Source organism: Ranitomeya imitator, chromosome 5 (assembly GCF_032444005.1).
Source record: "Ranitomeya imitator isolate aRanImi1 chromosome 5, aRanImi1.pri, whole genome shotgun sequence".
NCBI lineage: Eukaryota > Metazoa > Chordata > Amphibia > Anura > Dendrobatidae > Ranitomeya > Ranitomeya imitator.
The window spans coordinates 674534030-674558101 of NC_091286.1; the positions used below are offsets into that span (position 1 = coordinate 674534030).

The 24072-nt window shown below is 40.5% G+C and overlaps 1 protein-coding gene across 1 annotated transcript in view; it reads left to right on the forward strand.

The window, feature by feature from the left end:
• Window positions 1–2102: 2102 nt before the first annotated feature.
• Window positions 2103–24072, forward strand: part of LOC138680974 (cytochrome P450 2K4-like) — a 113989-nt gene continuing 92019 nt past the window's right edge. The window contains exons 1-3 of the mRNA XM_069768160.1: window positions 2103–2449; window positions 18674–18836; window positions 21216–21365. Of these exons, the coding sequence (XP_069624261.1) occupies window positions 2276–2449; window positions 18674–18836; window positions 21216–21365 (487 nt within the window). The 5' untranslated portion in view covers window positions 2103–2275. The remainder of the gene's footprint in view (window positions 2450–18673; window positions 18837–21215; window positions 21366–24072) is intronic.

Here is a 24072-nt window from a genome sequence, read left to right on the forward strand (position 1 = left end):
ATTTATGGTGATAGTATTGTGTTTTTTTTTTATTAATGATCAGTATTGTAGTATTCAGTAACTATGTGGTGGTAATATGTTTTCCACCATGGTGTGGTGGTATTAGTTCCTTGCATGTGCTTTTATTTGGTCACTATGTGGGGGTAATATGTGGTCTTGTCAAGGTGTGGTGGTAATATGAGGTCTGGATATGGTGTGGTGGTATTTGTCCCTTGTATGTGATATTATTCAGTCACTCTGTTGTGGTAATATGTGGTCTGGACATGGTGTGGCAGTATTTGTTCATACTATGCGGAATTATTGGTCACTATTAGGGTTGAGCGAAACGGGTCGGCCATTTTCAGAAGTCGCCGACTTTTGGCAAAGTCGGGTTTCATGAAACCCCACCCGACCCCTGTGTGGGGTCGGCCATGAAGTCGGCGATCTTCTGAATCTGGTATCGGAATTCCGATCCCGAGTTCCGATATGTTTGCAATATCGGAAATCGGTATCGGAATCCATATTTAAGTGTAAAATATAGAATTAAAATGAAAAATATTGCTATACTCACCCTCTGACGCGCCCTGGTACTAACAGGCAGCCTTTCTTCCTTCGAATCAGCACGTGAAGGGCCTTAGATGACGTCGCGGCTTGTGATTGGTCGCGCGACCGCCCATGTGACCGCTCGCGCGACCAATCACAAGCCGCGACGTCACCGCAAGGTCCTTCAAGCGCTGATTCTTAGGAAGGAAGGCTGCCGGAAAGAAGCAGGGCGCGTCCAAGGGTGAGTATATTCCTATTAGGTATATACTCACCCTCGGACGTGCCCTGCTTCTTTCCAGCAGCCTTCCTTCCTAAGAATCAGCGCTTGAAGGACCTTGCGGTGACGTCGCGACTTTTGATTGGACGCGCGAGCGGTCACATGGGCGGTCGCGCGACCAATCACAAGCCGCGACGTCATCTAAGGCCCTTCACGCGATGATTCTAAGGAAGAAAGGCTGCCGGTTAGTACCAGGGCGCGTCAGAGGGTAAGTATAGCAATATTTTTCATTTTAATTCTTTATTTTACACTTAAATATGGATTCCGATACCGATTTCCGATATTGCAAACATATTCCTATTAGGTATATACTCACCCTCGGACGTGCCCTGCTTCTTTCCGGCAGCCTTCCTTCCTAAGAATCAGCGCTTGAAGGACCTTGCGGTGACGTCGCGGCTTGTGATTGGACGCGCGAGCGGTCACATGGGCGGTCGCGCGACCAATCACAAGCCGCGACGTCATCTAAGGCCCTTGACGCGCTGATTCGAAGGAAGAAAGGCTGCCGGTTAGTACCAGGGCGCGTCAGAGGGTGAGTATAGCAATATTTTTCATTTTAATTATTTATTTTACACTTAAATATGGATCGCAGGGCCTGATGGAGAGTTTCCTCTCCTTCAGACCCTGGGAACCATTGGAAACCCAATGCACTGCATGGGGTTTCGAGTTTTGGCCGACCCCGACCCCAACTTTTTTATAGGATCGGCCGATTTCACTCGACCCGACTTTTGAAAAAGTCGGGTTTCGTGAAACCCGACCCGATCCTATAAAAGTAAAAGTCGCTCAACCCTAGTCACTATGTATTGGTAATATGCTGTCTGGTCATGGTGATTAGTGAGAAGTGGAGTTTTTCCAAGAGATAGCGGTGGGACTGTGGACAGTTAGAGGGGTGGAGGCTGGGGTACAGTCTGAGTGGAGTCTCAAAGGGGCCCTGAATATTTTGCCAGTATGGGACACAAAATTCCTGCTGGCAGCCCTGGTTATGTGCATGGAGAAAAAAAATATATTTTTTTTGCGGAAGCTATGGGAGTTAGAGAACATAAGTCTACACAATTTTGCATTTTTTACTAGTCACTTGCATCTGTCATTTTTTTGTTTCATGCTGGATAACCCCTTAAACTCCGTCACTATTTTGGCAGTGTATAGCAGTATAATTTTCAATTTGAATATCACGTTTATAACAATTTTATTTTGGTTGATCTGTAATACTAACCACAACCTGTGGGCATGGGTGGCATATTTTTGTGTAAGAAAGCAGCCTTATGTAACCATTCACAATTCCATTATCACCCCGCTATGGTATTTCAAGTTGAATCCAACCTTTGGCATCAGTGTTTGCTCTCTCTCTTTCTCAAAACAGATTTCAAAATGTTTACTAATGGCTCAAACTTTGATCTCTTCTAATTATTTATAGTCCTTAATTTATAATCCTTTTCAATCTCAAATCCCGAGTAAATTCATCCAGATCCAGAGTTACAAATGGAGGTCATAGCTATTGTGTTAATAACATTATTCACTCTCTGTATTATACATTATTTATACAACTGGATGAATAACAAGAACAAAAAATTTCCTCCGGGACCCAGAAAACTGCCACTGATTGGAAATCTGCATATTGTGTTCTTAAAGGGGCTTCATCAAACTTTATTAAAGGTAAGTGACAATCTCTTTTATATGACTTTTTATAGAGCTAAAGAGGTAACTAGGGGATTTGTTAGAAGTGCTCGCCAATATTAAAGTGGCAAGTAAAAGTTTGGGGCACCCCTGGTCAAAATTACTGTTGTGACAGTTAAGCAAACTGAACATGAAATCATCTCTAAAAGGACTAAAGTTAAAGATGACACGTTTCCTTTGTATATTAGACACAAATATATATATATATTTTTTCATCCTTTACATTTTTTAAAATACAAAAAGGAAAACTGACCAATGTAAAAGTTTGGGCACCCTACATGGTTAGTATGTTAGCTTGTAAAACCTATTTGTAGCCAGCTAGGAGTCTTTCACTTCTTTTTTGAGGGATTTTCATCCATTCTTCATTGGAAATTTCTTCCAGTTCTGTGAGATTCCTGGGTCGTCTTGCATGCACTGCTATTTTAAGGTCTAGCCACAGATTTTTAATTATGTTCAGATCAGTTGACTGTGAGGGCCATGGTAAAACCTTCAGCTTGCACCTTTTGTGGTAGTCTGTTGTGGATTTCACCTTTTAACCTTCAGCTTTTCTTTATAGATTGTGTTATGTGTGCATCAATAATTTGTTGAAATGTCATTAAATCCAGACTGTCTTCTACTCATGAAAATTTCCTTGTGCCATTAGCTGCAACACAACCCCAAAACATGAAAACCAAATGCTTAATGGTTGGTGAGATGTCCTTTTCCTAATATTCTGTGCCCTCTTTTCGTCAATAAAAACTGTTGGAGAGAAATAGCACAATAGCGTTTTATCTGAGATTAAGTAGTCAATGCATGGTAATAGCCCTCACCAGATGTAGCTTAAGACAAGTGCAGCGCCCCAGAGTCCGGGTCGTTGCAGTAATGTCGTTCTTCCACCAGGGGGAGTGATGTTACGTCTGAAGGCAATAAAGGAGATCACCTTACCAGGTATCACAAACCACACAACACACTTCACACTCCAGGCCACCAAGGGGAGCCATGCTTCTATCTACTAGGGCACTCCTCACAATTAGGTAAAACTGGGAGTCTGGACAGAAAGTTAGAGAGAGGCAGAGAAGATGCAGACTGAAGCTGATGCTGGCTGGAGTGAGAGGGATCCAGATGCAGATTGAGGTCTGCGGAGAACGAGGGTTTACAGAGCTGCGCATGCCTCACATGCGGCAGCATCCTAGGAAAGGACACAAAGGGAATTGCGTTGCAGAGAGTGAGAAACGAAGTCATAGAAAAGGAGAGGAATATCAGTGGGAGACCAGCCAGGAGCAGGCTGCTTCCTTCTGAAGCGCAGAAGCCGGTAGCCAGAACACCGAGGGAGAAAGGATCTCTATGCTTTACTTCAGAGACTGGCAGAACAGTTGATTCCACATTGGCTGCCCGACCTTATACCCAGGAGGCACGGTGGCAACTTTTGGGGGCTGGGGCATTGTAGGGTCCCTGTAAAAAGCCTCAGGCCATCTGTCATACGGGTTTGTCCTATCCTATCCATAAGGGAGACAGAGAGAAAGGACATTACATCTACGATAGTTGTGAGGACCTCACCGAGGAGCTCAGCAGGGAGGAACTACAACACTCAGGCGCTAGAGGAAGGCTACTGATTTCCACCTGGATAAGGTGGACTCTGGAATTGCCTTCAGACCGGCCGGACTCTGCCTGCCCTGTGGTCTGTGCTCTTGACTGTGGACACTGAAGACTTCAGTAAAGGTAAAGAGACTGCAACCTTGTATCCTCGTTCTTCACTGCACCTTACAACATCCACCATTCACCATCTACACTCTGGGAAGCCCTGGGGATACACTTCACCTGTGGGTAGGTATACCATCTAGCTGCCATAACATCACCCCAGCGGAACCCTAAGCAGCGTCGGTCACCCTGACCGAATACCACAGGTGGTATCACGAATATTATCATATTAACTTTCGTCCTTTTATTGGACGCCCCCTAAAAGGGCCACGGACTGGGTCAGGCCACCGTGACATCCCTGATAAGAACCGAAGGGCCCGACTCCGAGTACCCCATTGCCCTAACGTGGGGGCGATCCACAAGCATTGGAACGATTCGCTGCCGCAGATCCATGAAGGACCGGCTGTTGAGAATACAATATAGGAGAACGTGGTCAAATTCTGCGCTGCTCAATCATTGTAGTCCAAAGGTATTATTAAAAGTGGTTTTTATTCAACGCGTTTCTGAGATCCTGATGAAGGAGTCCTTTGAAACTCAGAAATGTGTTGAATAAAAACCACTTTTAATAATACCTTTGGACTACAATGATTCAGCAACGCAGAATTTGACCACATTCTCCTATATTGTATTTTTTATTTTTCACACATACCTTTAATCATTGTGGCCAAAAGCGTCCTATTTTAACCTGATCGGTATACAGGACTTGTTTCCAAAATGCATCAGGCTTGTTTAGATGTTCTTTTGCATACTTCTGATTATGGATTTTAGGGTGAGGATGCAGGAAAGGTTTTCTTCTGATGACTCTTCTATGAAGGTCATATTTGTATTTGTACAAGCATCTCTGAACATTAGAACAATGTATCACAACTCCAGAGTCTGCTAAATCTTTCTTTTCTGCTAAGTCTTTTGCAGTCAAGTGAGGGTTCTAATTTTTCTCTCTAGGAATCTTACAAGCATCTCTCACTGATATTTTGCTTGGTCTTCCAGACCTTATCTTGACCTCCACTGTTCCTCTTAATTTCTATTTCTAATTTCTAATCCCATTTCAAACTAAGGAAAGGGCAACTTGAAAACATTTTGCTATATGTATATAGTATATATGCATAACCTAAAACACAAAGGAAATGTGTCATCTTTAACTTTAGTGCTTTTAGAGATCATTTCATCTTCAGCTTGCTTAACTGTTCAAAATAATTGTAACTTTGACCAGGGGTGCCCAAACTTTTACATGACATTGTAGACTGTTCACCTGTGCTACCTCTTAAGTGATCAACTGAATTAAGTAGAGGAAACCTATTTACAAATGTTGAATTGCCCCGAAGTTGCACCACAGGAAAAGTGCAGCTTTACACATTTCTCATTAAAATAAATAAGCTAAAGGTCATATTTGAAGCTATAATTTAATCTCCAAATGATGTGTTTTAGTAATTATGGCAGTTTAGGCACAAAGCATTTAGGCTTTAGGCTTGTCATGTTTAATACAGGTAAGACAAAAAATAATTTGGCTTACGTAAATGGTCGTAGTTTTGTTTTCCCATTTTTTCAACATGAACAAGACAACAGAAGAAGGTTACAACTGCTGGAGGATGATTCTAGAAATGTGTGAGTCTGCCAAAATATGATTGTGTCAGATTCAATCAAATTCAGCCAGTAAATTCCATTTGCATCAAATTTATTTATATTTATTCAAATTTTCCAGGAGTCTTTTATAAAGGTGACAATACAGTCATGGCCAAAAGTATTGACACCCCTGCAATTCTGTCAGATAATACTCATTTTCTTCCTGAAAATGATTGCAAACACAAATTATTTGGCATTATTATCTTCATTTAATTTGTCTTAAAGGAAAAAACACAAAAAGAATTGTCCTATAGCGAAATTGGATATAATTCCACACCAAACATAAAAAAGTATTGGCACTGTTCGAAAAATCATGTGATGCTTCTCTAACTTGTATAATTAACAGCACCTGTAACTTACCTGTGGCACCTAACAGGTGTTGGCAATAACTAAATCACACTTGCAGCCAGTTGACATGGATTAAAGTTGACTCAACCTCTGTCCTGTGTCCTTGTGTGTACCACATTGAGCATGGAGAAAAGAAAGAAGACCAAAGAACTGTCTGAGGACTTGAGAAACCAAATTGTGAGGAAGCATGAGCAATCTCAAGGCTACAAGTCTATCTCCAAAGACCTGAATGTTCCTGTGTCTACCGTGCGCAGTGTCATCAAGAAGTGTAAAGCCCATGGAACTGTGGCTAACCTCCCTAGATGTGGACGGAAAAGAAAAATTGACAAGAGATTTCAACGCAAGATTGTGCGAATGTTGGATAAAGAACCTCGACTAACATCTAAACAAGTTCAAGCTGCCCTGCAGTCCAAGGGTACAACAGTGTCAACCCGTACTATCCATCAGCATCTGAATGAAAAGGGACTGTATGGTAGGAGACCCAGGAAGACCCCACTTCTTACCCCGAGACATAAAAAAGCCAGGCTGGAGTTTACCAAAACTTACCTGAAAAAGCCTAAAACGTTTTGGAAGAATGTTCTCTGGTCAGATGAGACAAAAGTAAAACTTTTTGGGCAAAGGCATCAACATAGAGTTTACAGGAGAAAAAAAGAGGCATTCAAAGAAAAGAACATGGTCCCTACAGTCAAACATGGCGGAGGTTCCCTGATGTTTTGGGGTTGCTTTGCTGCCTTTGGCACTGGACGGCTTGACCGTGTGCATGGCATTATGAAGTCTGACGACTACCAACAAATTTTGCAGCATAATGTAGGGCCCAGTGTGAGAAAGCTGGGTCTCCCTCAGAGGTCATGGGTCTTCCAGCAGGACAATGACCCAAAACACACTTCAAAAAGCACTAGAAAATGGTTTGAGAGAAAGCACTGGAGACTTCTAAGGTGTCCAGCAATGAGTCCAGACCTGAATCCCATAGAACACCTGTAGAGAGATCCAAAAATGGCAGTTTGGAGAAGGCACCCTTCAAATATCAGGGACCTGGAGCAGTTTTGCCAAAGAAGAATGGTCTAAAATTCCAGCAGAGCATTGTAAGAAACTCATTGATGGTTGGTCGCAGTTATTTTGGCTAAAGGTTGTGCAACTAAGTATTAGCCCGAGGGTGCCAATACTTTTGTCTGGCCCATTTTGGGAGTTTTGTGTGAAATGATCAATGTTTTGCTTTTTGCTTCATACTCTTTTGTGTTTTTTCATTTAAGACAAATTAAATGAAGATAATAATACCAAAGAATTTGTGTTTGCAATCATTTTCAGGAAGAAAATGAGTATTATCTGACAGAATTGCAGGGGTGTCAATACTTTTGGCCATGACTGTATAAGACAGCTGTTTTTGATGCAGGTAATGAGTTGATTAGGAGCGTCCAACTGGTCTGTAGGAGCCAGAACTCTTAATGGTTAGTAGGGGATCAAATACTTATTTCTCACTGCAAAAAGCAAATACATTTATTTAATTTATACAATGTGATTTTCTGGATTTGATTTTATTTGTGATGTTCTATCTCTCAATGTTAATATTAACCTATCCTTAAAATTATAGACTGTTCATGTCTTTGTCAGTGGGCAAACTTAAAAAATCAGCAAGGGATCAAATACTTATTCCCTCCCTAGGCTACTCACTTGGAAGTAGAATGAGATATCTCAGGAACCATTTCATAACAGTTATGCTGGCTTATTTCACTCCTCATAAACTACATGACAAGAAAACTTAACTACAGCCTTTGTTCTGCACAAAATTAAACATATATTATAAATTCCATACAATATTGTGGGTTTGCCCACTTGGGTAAGAGTTCAGCTTCTTAGTCTTTTAGCAAAGGCACACAATCCTAGAGATCCGCACACCTCTATACACTGAACATTTGTGAGACAAACAGGCCCCATTTTACAATGAGAACCACACTAGGGGATTTAATATTGTGAAAAGCTGTCCAACCAAATTCTTCAGCTGCACACATTAACCCCTTTCCGACATCGGGTGTAAATGCATGCCGATATCGGACTCCCTCACTTTGTTGTGGGCTCCGTAGGTGAGTCCACATCTTTCCCAGCACATGTCAGCTGGGAAATCGCAATCCACCCATGGCTATTAACCCGTTAAATGCCACTGTCAAACTCTGACAGCAGCATTTAGCATTCGCTTCAGGCAATCGCACCGGAAATACGCCTATTGGTGACCCCCATCACATGATCGTGGGTCACCAATGGGTTGTCATGACTACAGGTAGTCGGCCCTCATAGTAAGTCAGCAATTCTGCTACATACAGATGATCTGATTATCGCCTGTATGTAACAGAGCAGATCAGACAAGTGCAGCTTCTGGTCCACCCTGGGAGACTATTGAAGCATGCAAAATGTAAAAAAAGAGTTTTACAAAATATAAAATAAAATTAAAAAAATTAAAATTCAAATCATCCCCCTTTCGTCCCATTCAATATAAAACAATAAAAAAAAAAATCAAACATACACATATTTGGTATCGCTGAATGGGATTGCGCTGTTTTTGCAATTTCATCGCGCTTGGTATTTCATTCCTGTTGTCAAGTACCTGACATGGTAAAACTAATGGTGTCGTTAAAATCACAACTCCTTCTGCAAAAAAAAGCCCTCACATGGCCATTTTCACCCAAAAATAAAAAAAAGTTATGGCTCTGGGAAGAAGGATAGCAAAAAATGAAAATGCAAAACATTCTCTGGTCGTTAAGGGGTTAAAACTAACCCTCTCATGGCCAATTAACCCCTCTTTGTACTCCAGGTTTACATCACAGAGGACATCCACATCTGTGATACACATCTCTCATACAGTATGTGTTTGGCAGCCACTATATATATATATAGAGAGAGAGAGAGAGAGAGAGAGAAAAAATTAGAACAGCATCATATTACCAAACTTGCGGTGCAAAGCTTTCCAAACCAATATTCAAATGGTTCCAAAATATAGGGAAAAAAAGGAAAACAGCACACAAAAAAATAGAAAAAAAGTGGGCTTTAATGCCTGGACGGCGTGGCAACGTTTCGGATTTCCAATCCTTTTTCAAGCAGTGAACATACAAATAAAGTGAGTATATATAGCTAATACATATGTTCTCTATTAATCATCATTAAAATAATATTTACATTTCTGACAATAGTGCTAATGAATTCCATATCATAATAAAGTGCATCAGTGTCAATGTGCATATATCTATAATGTACCATTAAAACAATAACCATCATGTACAGTACACCATATAGATCACGTAGATATCATAATAAGCAATTAGACCTACACAGATGTCCCAATCTAATATATAATTAGGTAGAAGGCACACTTACAGGCATATCGCCGCTGTGTACAATTCTCGGCGTCTTCCTGGAGTCATTGCGCATGTCTATGGCATTTGACCCAAGACGCATAGCATTGTGGTCAGCGCCTGCGCACTAGTGCTCCGAGGACCTCGGCGCCATTTTGGAAAAGGGAATACCCTTGATTTCAAGGGAAAGCAGGAAAAAACTCTGCAAATTCATGGCGAATTTCTATATTCAATACAGCGCTAGCCACATGAGTGTCTTATAAATATATTGATATTAAAGATCACTACATAAACTTGTTGGGCTAACATAAGCGCTATTAGCTGTATACTAGGACGCACCCACAATGTCTTAGTTAGAAGAGGATTAATCGTATCATATTTACATAGTGGTCCGGACATAAGTCCACTAGGGGTCCAAATAGTTCATCCCACCTAAGGGGGTATTATAAGTCAGGACTGAGATACACAGAGGTAGAAAGCCTCCATTGTCCCCATATATTCTTAATTCCTAAGATCATAATAAACTTCCATCATGATACTGTGAAACAAATAAATTATAAAGACAAGTGAGTGCCATCCATGTATTTATTGAAACTTTTAGCAGAGTATTCATTTTGAAACAGGAAAATTGCAAAAGAACGTCATTTTCCATACAAGGTGTATCTTTCCCTTCATAGATTGGGACATCTGAAAAAAATGTAAAAAATTAAAAACAATTTTCCCACATATAAATGAAAAGAGAAAATTTACCAAATTCTACAGGACTTGATTAGTTTTAAAATCCACATTCAATCCATATGGTTTTAATGTATTAAGTTTCACAATCCATTCTAATTCCCTCCTTTTAAGTAATCGCACGCGATCTCCCCCTCTTCTCTGAGGAGGAATCATGTCAATGATACGAAATCGTAGTTGTTTTTCTGTGTGCGATTTCTCTAAAGTGCTTGGAAACAGGCAAATCCATACGTCCCTTCCTTATGGTATGTCGGTGTTGATTAATACGAGTTTTAAAATCACAAGTTGTTTCACCGACATACCACAAGGAACAAGGGCACTGTAATAGGTACACAACAAATTCAGAATTGCAAGTCAAAAAATACTGTATTTTAAATTTTTCTTGAGTAATGGGATAGAAAAAACTTGATCCTTTAAGCATCAAGGAACAGTTGACGCATGATAGACATGGGAAACATCCCTTCCTATCTTGACCAGATATAGTTGTTTGACCGGACCTTTAAAGGGGTCCAATGTCAGATTTGACTACAGTGGAACCAATAGTGCGGTTACGTTTGTAAGAAAATATTGGAGGATTGGAGAATTCTGTCACATGTGGTAAACATTTGGACAACATTCCCCAATGTTTACATATAATTTTTGAAATTTTGCTACTCTCTTCGCAAAAAGAAGTCACAAATGGTATGCGTTTCAATTCTTTTTTGGAGGGCTTTTTTTGAAGAAGGTCATCTCTTTTTAATAAATCCACTTTACTTTTTTGTGTTTTTAAGAGATTTTTTGGATAACCTCTATCTGAAAATTTTCTTAGGGTATTTTCCATAGATTCTTTTAAAGAATCTTCCCCACTCTCAATTCTTTTGACCCTAATTAGCTGGCTAAAGGGGATCGCTTCTTTTGTTTTTTTCGGATGTTGACTATTAAAGAGAAGTAGGTCATTTCTGTCAGTCATCTTAGAATACAGTTGAGTAGTCAATCTATTATTGTCAATTTTCACATTCACATCCAAAAATTGAATATCTGTATTTGAATGTACCAAGGTGAACTTGATTGTATCGTCAACTGTATTCAAGTATTGATGGAACTCAATCAGTGTATCCTCCGGGCCAGTCCAAATCAGAAAGATATCGTCTATGTATCTCCACCACGCAGCAACATAGCTGAAGTGGGGAGACACATAGACGAAATCTTCCTCGAGGGTGCTCATGACAATATTAGCATAAGCTGGCGCCATATTAGCGCCCATGGCGACTCCTCACAATTGAAAATAATAAACATCTCCAAACAAAAAGTAGTTCTTGGTCAATATTAGTTCAAGCAGCTATAAAATAAACTTTTTAGTGCCCTCAGAATATTGAGTGTTCTGCAGCTTCCTACTGACTGCCTTCAAGCCTTTGTTGTTTCCAATCGACGTATATAAAGATATTACGTCGAATGAAGCCAATATGACTTCACCCGTCATTTCAATCCCACCAATCTTTTCAAGGAAATCTGTGGTATCCCTCACAAAAGACTTTGTATGATTAGCAATTGGATTCAAAATCCTATCCAAAAAGATCCCAATATGGGAAAGAATGGAATCGCAGCCTGAAACAATAGGCCTGCCCGGAGGGTGTACGAGAGACTTATGTATCTTAGGTAATATGTACATCACAGGAGTGATGGGAAATTTAACTATCAAAAAATCAAATACATCTTGGTCAATGATTTGCATATTCAGGGCACCATCTAAAATGGATTTAATGTCCCTCGCAATGTCAAACTTTGGATCATGAGTAAGTCTCTCGTACACCTCCGGGTCAGCCAACTGTCTGTTAATCTCATCAATGTAATCTTTCTTATTCATGATGACGACTGCGCCACCTTTATCTGCATTTTTGATGATTATTTCATCATCATGTGCCAATTCATACAGAGCCTCTATTTCACCTGCTCTCATATTCGGATACAAAAATTGGTTAGTACATTCTTTTTTTAACTTTTCTATATCATGATTGACAGCCAAAATGAAGGCTTCAATAACAGGCGAGTTATCTGGTGGGATAAAATGACTAGTTTTCTTCAAATTTAGTTGTTGTAAACTTAAACTGCAGCTAAGAGGTTTCTCTATATTAGGCTTATTCCAAAACCACTCTTTGAGTTTGATAGACCTAAAGAATTGCTGGAAGTCCATATTAAGTTGGAACCAATCCACATGTGTGCTTAGCCCAAAGGATAACCCCTTATTCAAAACTGATACTTGATTTTTAGTGAGGATCTTACTTGAAATATTTACAATTAAGTCTGTTCTTTGCTCGTTGTTGCCATCTGTTTCTCTATGGGTGACTTGTTTTTCCCTTTTCTCTCTTTTTTGTTGTCGCCGATGCTTTGTTCCTCCCCTTTTCCTGCTGTTTTCGTTTTTTCTTTCATAGGGTCCATTCCTAGAAAAATCAACATGAGGTAACAAATTTTCATTATAAAAACAATTCGGTCTGTTTTTCAATGTCCAGTAACCTTTTTTCCTCCAATTGCCTGCATTGTCTCTTTGCCAATTATAAATGTTCCCATCTTTGTAGTCATCCATATCACGGTTCCATTTTCTACGTTTTACATCCTCTAGCTCAAGACGCAACTTGTCAATTTTGATATTTATAGATTCTTTAAAATTAGTCCATTCTTCCTCCCTCATGAGACCTTTAAGTTCCACTTCCACCAACGATATATCACATTTCAATTTTTTTGTTTCCTGTTGCAGATACTCAATATTGAGGAGGATTATATCCAAGCCGTATTTATTTGAGATCATGCCAAACTTAACACAAAAAGACGTATCATTTAGCATAAGATTAGGACGGATATTAGAGCGAAGACCTCTAGGGATTTTTTTAACCCTATAGTACTCACTAAGGGTCACCAGATGTAATTGAGCTGTAGTTAATTTTCTTATAGTATTTTCGTATTTCACTTTCAAGTCATATAGTGATGGTGTACTTAAGAAAGTGGCATTACTTTCCAACCCCTCAAGTATCCTTTCCCCGTCTTCATTAGTATATGCAAAAAACCCCGAATCCGGCATAGCTTTTTCCATAGCCCACACTGGAAAATATATTAAGCAAAAAATACTCAAAAAATAAGTCCAAAAAAATAATAAGCAAATAAGGGTGGTAGAAAAAATAGTCCGATGCAAATTTTCACAGAACATAGTATAGAGAAAAAATTAGAACAGCATCATATTACCAAATTTGCGGTGCAAAGCTTTCCAAACCAATATTCAAATGGTTCCAAAATATAGGAAAAAAAAGGAAAACAGCACACAAAAAAATAGAAAAAAAGTGGGCTTTAATGCCTGGACGGCGTGGCAACGTTTCGGATTTCCAATCCTTTTTCAAGCAGTGAACATACAAATGAAGTGGGTATATATAGCTAATACATATGTTCTCTATTAATCATCATTAAAATAATATTTACATTTCTGACAATAGTGCTAATGAATTCCATATCATAATAAAGTGCATCAGTGTCAATGTGCATATATCTATAATGTACCATTAAAACAATAACCATCATGTACAGTACACCATATAGATCACGTAGATATCATAATGAGCAATTAGACCTACACAGATGTCCCAATCTAATATATAATTAGGTAGAAGGCACACTTACAGGCATATCGCCGCTGTGTACAATTCTCGGCGTCTTCCTGGAGTCATTGCGCATGTCTATGGCATTTGACCCAAGACGCATAGCATTGTGGTCAGCGCCTGCGCACTAGTGCTCCGAGGACCTCGGCGCCATTTTGGAAAAGGGAATACCCTTGATTTCAAGGGAAAGCAGGAGAAAACTCTGCAAATTCATGGCGAATTTCTATATTCAATACAGCGCTAGCCACATGAGTGTCTTATAAATATATTGATATTAAAGATCACTACATAAACTTGTTGGGCTATTTATAAGACACTCATGTGGCTAGCGCTGTATTGAATATAGAAATTCGCCATGAATTTGCAGAGTTTTCTCCTGCTTTCCCTTGAAATCAAGGGTATTCAATTTTCCAAAATGGCGCCGAGGTCCTCGGAGCACTAGTGCGCAGGCGCTGACCACAATGCTATGCGTCTTGGGTCAAATGCCATAGACATGCGCAATGACTCCAGGAAGACGCCGAGAATTGTACACAGCGGCGATATGCCTGTAAGTGTGCCTTCTACCTAATTATATATTAGATTGGGACATCTGTGTAGGTCTAATTGCTTATTATGATATCTACGTGATCTATATGGTGTACTGTACATGATGGTTATTGTTTTAATGGTACATTATAGATATATGCACATTGACACTGATGCACTTTATTATGATATGGAATTCATTAGCACTATTGTCAGAAATGTAAATATTATTTTAATGATGATTAATAGAGAACATATGTATTAGCTATATATACCCACTTCATTTGTATGTTCACTGCTTGAAAAAGGATTGGAAATCCGAAACGTTGCCACGCCGTCCAGGCATTAAAGCCCACTTTTTTTCTATTTTTTTGTGTGCTGTTTTCCTTTTTTTTCCTATATATATATATATATATACTAGCTGAAGAGCCCGGCGTTGCCTGGGCATAGTAAATATCTGTGGTTAGTTATAGCACCTCACTTCTCTTATTTTCCCATCACGCCTCTCATTTTCCCAATCACATCTTTCATTTTCCCCCTCACATCTCTCATTTTCTCCCTCACTCCTCTCATTCCCCCCTAACACTTGTCATTTCAACCTCACATCTGTCATTTTCTGATCACTCCATTATTTTTCCTCACTCCTCTCATTTTGCACTCACACCTTTTCATTCTCACCTCACACCTCTCATTTTCACCTCATCACCTCAGTATATACATGTTTGTCATCTCCCTTATATATAGTATACATCTGTATGTCATCTCCTGTATATAGTCTATACCTGTATGTCATCTCCCCTGTATATATTATATACCTGCTGTGTGTCATCTCCCCTATATATAGTATATACCTGAATGCCATCTCCTTCTATATATAGTATATACTTGTATGTCATCTCCTCCTGTATATAGTATATACCTGTGTGTCATCTCCCCTGTATATAGTATATATCTGTGTGTCATTTCCTCCTGTATATAGTATATACCTGCATGTCATCTTCTATATATAGCATATACCTGTATGTCATCTCCTCCTGTATATAGTATATACCTGTAGGTCATCTGCTCCTGTATATAGTATATACCTGTGTGTCATCTCCTCCTGTATATAGTATATACCTGTATGTCATCTCCTCCTGTATATATATGTACCTGTATGTCATCTCCTCCTCTATATAGTATATACCTGTGTGTCATCTCTCCTGTATATAGTATATATCTGTGTGTCATCTCCCCTGTATATAGTATATACCTGTGTGTCATCTCCTTCTGTATTAGACCTCGTTCACACATTATTTGCTCAGTATTTTTACCTCAGTATTTGTAAGCTAAATTGGCAGCCTGATAAATCCCCAGCCAACAGGAAGCCCTCCCCCTGGCAGTATATATTAGCTCACACATACACGTAATAGACAGGTCATGTGACTGACAGCTGCCGTATTTCCTATATGGTACATTTGTTGTAGTTTGTCTGCTTATTAATCAGATATTTATTTTTGAAGGATAATACCAGACTTGTGTGTGTTTTAGGGCGAGTTTCGTTTGTCAAGTTGTGTGTGTTGAGTTGCGTGTGGCGACATGCATGTAGCGACTTTTGTGAGATGAGTTTTGTGTGGCAACATGCGTGTAGCAACTTTTTGTGTGTCGAGTTGCATGTGACAGGTTAGTGTAGCAACTTGTGTGCAGCAAGTTTTGCGCATGGCGAGTTTTGCGCATGGCGAGTTTTGTGTGGTGCCTTTTGAGTATGTGCAAGTTTTGTGTGAGGCAAATTTTGCATGTGTTGCAACTTTTGTGCATGTGGCAATTTTTCCGCGTGTGCAAGTTTTGCGTGTGGCGAGTTTTCCATGAGGTGAGTTTTGCACTTGTGGCGAGTTTTGCAAGAGCCTAGTTTTTGCATGTGGCGAGTTCTGCGCGTGGCGAGTTTTGAGCGGCGACTTTTGTGTTTCGACTTTTATGTGGCGAGGTTGGAGAATGTGTGGTGAATTATGTGCTGAGGGTGATATGTGTTCAATCACGTGGTAGTGTGTGGCGCATTTTGTGTGTGTGTTCATATCCCCGTGTGTGGTGAGTATCCCATGTCAGGGCCCCACCTTAGCAACTGTACGGTATATACTCTTTGGCGCCATTGCTCTCACTCTTTACGTACCACTTGTTCACATCTGGCAGCTGTCAATTTGCCTCCAACACTTTTCCTTTCATGTTTTCCCATTATGTAGATAGGGGCAAAATTGTTTGGTGAATTGGAAAGCACGGGGTTAAAATTTCACCTCACAACATAGCCTATGACTCTCTCAGGGTCCGGACGTGTGACTGTGCAAAATTTTGTGGCTGTAGCTGCGACGCCTCCAACACTTTTCCTTTCACTTTTTTCCCCATTATGTAGATAGGGGCAAAATTGTTTGGTGAATTGGAATGCGCGGGGTTAAAATTTCACCTCACAATATAGCCTATGACGCTCTCGGGGTCCAGACGTGTGACTGTGCAAAATGTTGTGGCTGTAGCTGCGACGGTGCAGATGCCAATCCCAGACATACACACATACACACATACACACATTCAGCTTTATATATTATATATATATATATATATATATATATATATATATATATACAGTGGGGCAAAAAAGTATTTAGTCAGTCAGCAATAGTGCAAGTTCCACCACTTAAAAAGATGAGAGGCGTCTGTAATTTACATCATAGGTAGACCTCAACTGTGGGAGACAAACTGAGAAAAAAAAATCCAGAAAATCACATTGTCTGTTTTTTTAACATTTAATTTGCATATTATGGTGGAAAATAAGTATTTGGTCAGAAACAAACAATCAAGATTTCTGGCTCTCACAGACCTGTAACTTCTTCTTTAAGAGTCTCCTCTTTCCTCCACTCATTACCTGTAGTAATGGCACCTGTTTAAACTTGTTATCAGTATAAAAAGACACCTGTGCACACCCTCAAACAGTCTGACTCCAAACTCCACTATGGTGAAGACCAAAGAGCTGTCAAAGGACACCAGAAACAAAATTGTAGCCCTGCACCAGGCTGGGAAGACTGAATCTGCAATAGCCAACCAGCTTGGAGTGAAGAAATCAACAGTGGGAGCAATAATTAGAAAATGGAAGACATACAAGACCACTGATAATCTCCCTCGATCTGGGGCGCCACGCAAAATCCCACCCCGTGGGGTCAGAATGATCACAAGAACGGTGAGCAAAAATCCCAGAACCACGCGGGTGGACCTAGTGAATGAACTGCAGAGAGCTGGGACCAATGTAACAAGGCCTACCATAAGTAACACACTACGCCACCATGGACTCAGATCCTGCAGTGCCAGACGTGTCCCACTGCTTAAGCCAGTACATGTCCGGGCCCATCTGAAGTTTGCTAGAGAGCATTTGGATGATCCAGAGGAGTTTTGGGAGAATGTCCTATGGTCTGATGAAACCAAACTGGAACTGTTTGGTAGAAACACAACTTGTCGTGTTTGGAGGAAAAAGAATACTGAGTTGCATCCATCAAACACCATACCTACTGTAAAGCATGGTGGTGGAAACATCATGCTTTGGGGCTGTTTCTCTGCAAAGGGGCCAGGACGACTGATCCGGGTACATGAAAGAATGAATGGGGCCATGTATCATGAGATTTTGAGTGGAAACCTCCTTCCATCAGCAAGGGCATTGAAGATGAAACGTGGCTGGGTCTTTCAACATGACAATGATCCAAAGCACACCGCCAGGGCAACGAAGGAGTGGCTTCGTAAGAAGCATTTCAAGGTCCTGGAGTGGCCTAGCCAGTCTCCAGATCTCAACCCTATAGAAAACCTTTGGAGGGAGTTGAAAGTCCGTGTTGCCAAGCGAAAAGCCAAAAACATCACTGCTCTAGAGGAGATCTGCATGGAGGAATGGGCCAACATACCAACAACAGTGTGTGGCAACCTTGTGAAGACTTACAGAAAACGTTTGACCTCTGTCATTGCCAACAAAGGATATATTACAAAGTATTGAGATGAAATTTTGTTTCTGACCAAATACTTATTTTCCACCATAATATGCAAATAAAATGTTAAAAAAACAGACAATGTGATTTTCTGGATTTTTTTTTCTCAGTTTGTCTCCCATAGTTGAGGTCTACCTATGATGTAAATTACAGACGCCTCTCATCTTTTTAAGTGGTGGAACTTGCACTATTGCTGACTGACTAAATACTTTTTTGCCCCACTGTATATATATATATATATATATATATAATATTCACTTCTTCATGGCCTGCTGTGTCTCATATCATGAATTCAACATAATGAAGTTATCTAGTATTTATTTTACTATGATTGCCTTTTTGAAGCTCTCAAAGGTCTATGGTCCGGTGTTTAGTATTCAGATGGGCATGACGAAGATGGTGGTGTTAGCTGGATATGATGCTGTTAAAGATGCCCTGATAACGCATGCTGAAGATTTTGAAGAACGACCGAAAGTTCCAATATTTGAGAAAATGGATAATGGAATGGGTAAGATAGTAGCAAGAAAAAAGTATCCTATACTATGACTTCTTCATACTTTACCATCAGTTAATGACCGTTAAAAACTCAAAGGGACTTTCCAGAATGTTGCATTGATGACCTGTCCTCTGGATATCAAAAAGAGAATCAGCCGCACTCAAGTAGTTTGAAGATTATGCAAAAAATAGTATTTCTTTATTCATGCGTATAAACATCACCGGGTGCACATGACATATAGTAGTTGCGGACAATAAGGTTAACGTTTCGACCAGGGGCGGTCTTTGTCAAAACCTCACTGAAAAAATAAATACATAATTTAATGTGCTTTACAGATATACATGAGCATACACATAAATCAAAATCAGGAACTTCATGTCAACTCAATAAATCCCAGTAGACAGAAATATAGATACTATATACAGTATTATATGCAATTGTCTGGCGTAGTGCAAAAGATATACAATCATACACTATCTCAGAAAAATACCATCACTTATATGCAGGAGCAGCAGGAAAAACGTAAAAGAATCGCAAACATTATGCAGAGGTTATATACATTCAGATAGCTCAGGGAAATTGATCAATGAAAACAATGTACTGACCTTGTGACAAGAGAAAATGTAAGGGAAAACGAAATGTAGGGGTAGGTCCCAAATGGGCTAAAAAAAGGAAAAGAAATAGGGGATGTCAGGAAAAAAGCCAAAAGTAAAGGAACAGGGGATAATGCAAGAGTCCAAGGTGAAGAGGATAGGTTATCGATATTTTATTAGTAGGGGCTTGAACTGTGGGACCTCTGGGTTCAGCTAAACAAGGAGGCAGTGGAAATTATAGGAGAGTCAACACCCCTGCAGAACCTGCAGCATTCTCACAGCTGTGTTTGGTGCTACAACTCAACCCTTAAAGAGCACCAGAGCTCCAGATGTCACTATTCCCCTCTTGTTCTGCTAATTGATGGGGATCCAGTGGGTCTGGTCCTCTATAATTTTACATATGAAAACCTTTAGGGAATTTTTTTTTATCTATCTATCTATCTATCTATCTATCTATCTATCTATCTATCTATCTATCTATCTATCTATCTATCTATCCATCCACCTATGTATTTATCTATCTGTGTGAGTATATATTATTCTTCAATGGAGTATGTAAAAGAGGTTGGACAAGAAATGACATCACAAATCTTTTTTATTTTTCTTATTTCTTTATTTAGTTTTCAAAAACACACAAAAACCCACATGCAAAAACGCATAAAAAATGCAGTTGACCTGCCAGTGACCTCCGGTGCAGATTTGATGCAGATTTTACCTGCGTCAAATCCTGATGCAGTCCTGACTGTGCATACATGCCCTAAGCCTAGGTAGGGAACATTGGTGTTGCATAGTCTTCCACCAGAATGAGATCGCTGATGGATTCTCAGTAAATTTATTCTGCAGCCAGGAATAGACAATACATAGCTTAGTCCGTAGAAGGTAAACCGTTTATAATTGTTAATGAAACCTACTTGTCTAACAACAGCAAAAATGCAATAAATAAAATAAAATTGACCCAGATGTTGTTTAAAAACATCCTGCGATTACTTTTCTTCTTAGATATCATTTTAATTGCCACACCATGATGGGACACTATTTTATTTTTGCTGCCTCCATGTGCCGATGTGTCCACCTCTTTAACTTTCCGAAAGTTTCAATAGAAGCCCCAATTTCTCACAATAAATACTCTCAATACATTTTCACGACATGTCAACAAAACCCTCTGCAGACACCAAATCACAAGAAAACTACTACACATATAACATAATCATCTCCCGACAGAGTATCACAAAGTCATTAACCTTGGAATTTATAACGGCAAAAGGAATGATGAGGAAGGGCATATCCATAATAACAGTTGGAATCAGAAAAATCTGATCTCAGCTGATTAACTTAAAAAAAACATGATTTCTTTGACAAAAGAAGAGGCTGTCGCTTGGCAACTCAGAGCTTCAACATCCTCCATAGGTTTTCTATGGGATTGAGGTCCGGAGACTGGCTAGGCCACTCCATGATCTTAATGTGCTTCTTATTGAGCCACTTTTTTGTTTCCCTGGCTGTATGTTTTGGGTCATTGTCTTGCTGGAAGACCCAGCCACGACCCATTTTTAATGTCCTGTGGAGGGAAGGAGGTTGTCACTCAGGATTTTATGGTACATGACTCCATCCATTCTCCAACTGCTGCAGTGAAGTAGTCCTTTGCCCTTAGCAGAGAAAAACCCCAAAACATAATGCTTCCCCATCCATGCTTGACAGTGGGGATGGAGTTCGTGGGGTCATAGGCAGCATTTCTCTTCCTCCAAACACGGCGAGTTGAGTTAATTCCAAAATGAAATCTGATGGCTCCTTTGTTCTCCAGGTCTAAGTTTTTCTCATGGTGAAAACTGGAGGATCATGAGAAGATTCACCATTTCCACTTTACGAGACCTCGGGATGGGCAAGAGGAGCCTAGAGGAGAAAATAACTGAGGAGTGTTCACAGTTAATAAAGAACATTAAAAAATTTAAAGGTTTGTAGTATAAATAAACAAATATTAAGTTTTTTAAAAAGATTTATAGAATCCTTTTTTGTAGCAGAAGGAAGATTTCAGAGTGGTCGCCCCAGGGCATACTTCACTATGGTAATTATTAAATTTGTCAAGTAAAATGAATGGGTGTGATCATCAAAAGGAGACAAGACTGGGGCAATTTGGGGAAAAAAAGTACACCCATTTTTTATATAAATAGAAAAAATCTTTTATGATAACTTTGAATTTCAGTGCTTTGAAAAGCCATAAATGACACCTGCAATATTAACCTTACTAAAACTTTCTGTCCCATTTGTAGGATCTTCATTTTTTCTCAATCTGATTTATTGACCATGTAAATACTTATAGGCAGCATGTTTTAAAGTCTACTTATAGTTTGAAATGACTTTATAGAATAAGCTGTCATGTGTATATATGAGGAGCAATCCCATTTTTGGTCATAGTATAACTTGTACCCTGCATCTTTTCATTTTTCATTTACAGTTTTCTTCTCTGTCAGGGGTGTAATGACCACAGTCGCAGCAGTCACCGCTGAGACCTGGCCCGGAGGACTAGGGGCATGCTGACGTCAGCAGAGACTTCAACTGAATGTACGTCCTTAGAAGCACATCCAGCTGAAGTGTATCGGGTTCGTGCGCAACAATACATGCTGCCATACAATCAGAGGCTAGCAGCTGACATCGGCATGCATGTAACGGGCGCATGGCAGTGATGTCATACGCTCCTGTCAGACACCGAAGTCAATTGCTGACTTCACAAGAGGAAGCGTTTGGCAGGAAAGTGAAGAGAAGGTGAGTATTTATTTACTTCATATTATTCACATAAAATATTATTCACATATAATATTATTAATATGTTTATTCCTTAGTCCCATACTTCCCTTTGTCTCTGTTCTCTTCCAGTCAAACCTTCGTTCTCCTCTCCTTTCCAATGCATTTCTCACCATCTCTAGGGGATCATTGTGCATGCGCAGGTTCCATATGTTTCTTCTTAATTCCCTTATTGCAGTGTCCAGGAGATCATTGCGCACGCGCAGGTTCCATATGTTTCCTCTTTTTCTTAATTCCCTTTTCGCAGTGTCCAGGAGATCATTGCGCATGCACAGGTTTTGTATGTTTCCTCTTCTTCTTAATTCCCTTATCATCGTGTCTAGGGGATCATTGCGCATGCGCAGGTTCCATATGTTTCCTCTTCTTCTTAATTCCCTTATCGCAGTGTCCAGGAGATCATTGCGCACACGCAGGTTCCATGTGTTTCCTCTTCTTCTTTATTCCCTTATCGCCATGTCGAGGAGATCATTGCGCACGCGCAGGTTACATATGTTTCCTCTTCTTCTTAATTCCCTTATCGCCGTGTCCAGGAGATCATTGCGCACGCGCAGGTTCCATATGTTCCCTCTTCTTCTTAATTCCCTTATCGCCATGTCCAGGAGATCATTGCGAACGCGCAGGTTTCGTACTCCCCCTCTGACTTCAGGAAGCGCTGACCCACGTGACCGCAGTGCATTCCACTGCGTGTCACGATGCACAATTTTGGAAGTCCTATTTGTAAGGTGGGACCACCCTGTAAGCGCGCCCTGATACGATCTCTTTGGACACTTCCGGAACTCAGCACCATAGCGTACACAGTGTAAAAATACCCCAAGCTCATTCCTAACCCGTCCACGCCCCTTTGAAGAAGCTATTGCGAAATGGCGCTCGTCGGGCGCGTGGGAGCAGCACCAGCACTCCACATGGAGCGCCTCCAGACACAGGGCCACAAGTTCTCGGTACCGGGCCTCTCTGGTTCAGTTCTGAGGCTGTTACGGTGGCTAGACCCGGTCCGTGACCCTGCTAAGGGGCATCCAAAAAAGGTGGTACAGTCTGTCAAGGGTTCGTGACGCCACCTGTGGTGTTCGGTCAGGGTGACCGACACTGCTGTGGGGCCCGCTGGGGTGATGGAATGGCAGCTGGATGGTATACCTTCCCACAGGTGATGTATGTCCCCAGGGCTTCCCAGTAAGGTGGATGGTGATGGTGTGAGGTGCAGTCAATAATGAGGACACAGGGTTGCAGTCTCTTTACCTCTTTCCTGAAGACTTCAGGATCCTCAATCCAGAGCACGGTTAACAGGGCTATCTGAGACCGGCCGGTCCGATGGGCACATCCAGAGTTTCCTCGTCATATACTCATCCTCCGGCGTATTCACTGTTTGGTGGCACTGCTGCAGTGCCGCGGCTCAAACTTGTGAGCGCAGCTTCTGATTTGCCAGAAGATAGAAGCTATGTCACAAGCGCTCAATGTAAGACTATGAGAGTGAGAAACAGGCCAGAACGAGACTTCCATAGACTTACATTGATTAGTGACCTCTGCGCTGCTCCATGAAACACTGGAGCCGCAGACAGGTCACAAACTGCAGGAGACGAAGCCGAGTGGAGACAAAAACCATATGAAAATGCCGGAAGGTGAGTGTCAGACTGGGGGCAGCAGACTTCGATTTTCAGCACTACTCCAGAGGTGAACTAAAAAAAATACTGGAGTAGTGCTGTAAATGTGATGCAGCTCTTGATTACTGTATGGGGGCTTCTTTTACTGATTTTCATAAAAGAAACAGGTGGTAAGTATCAAAAGCCCCCTACCCCCCCCCCCATCTCCAGCCTCCCCAGACAGCAAGTATTACATGTGATGGATATAATATAACAACAAAGCAT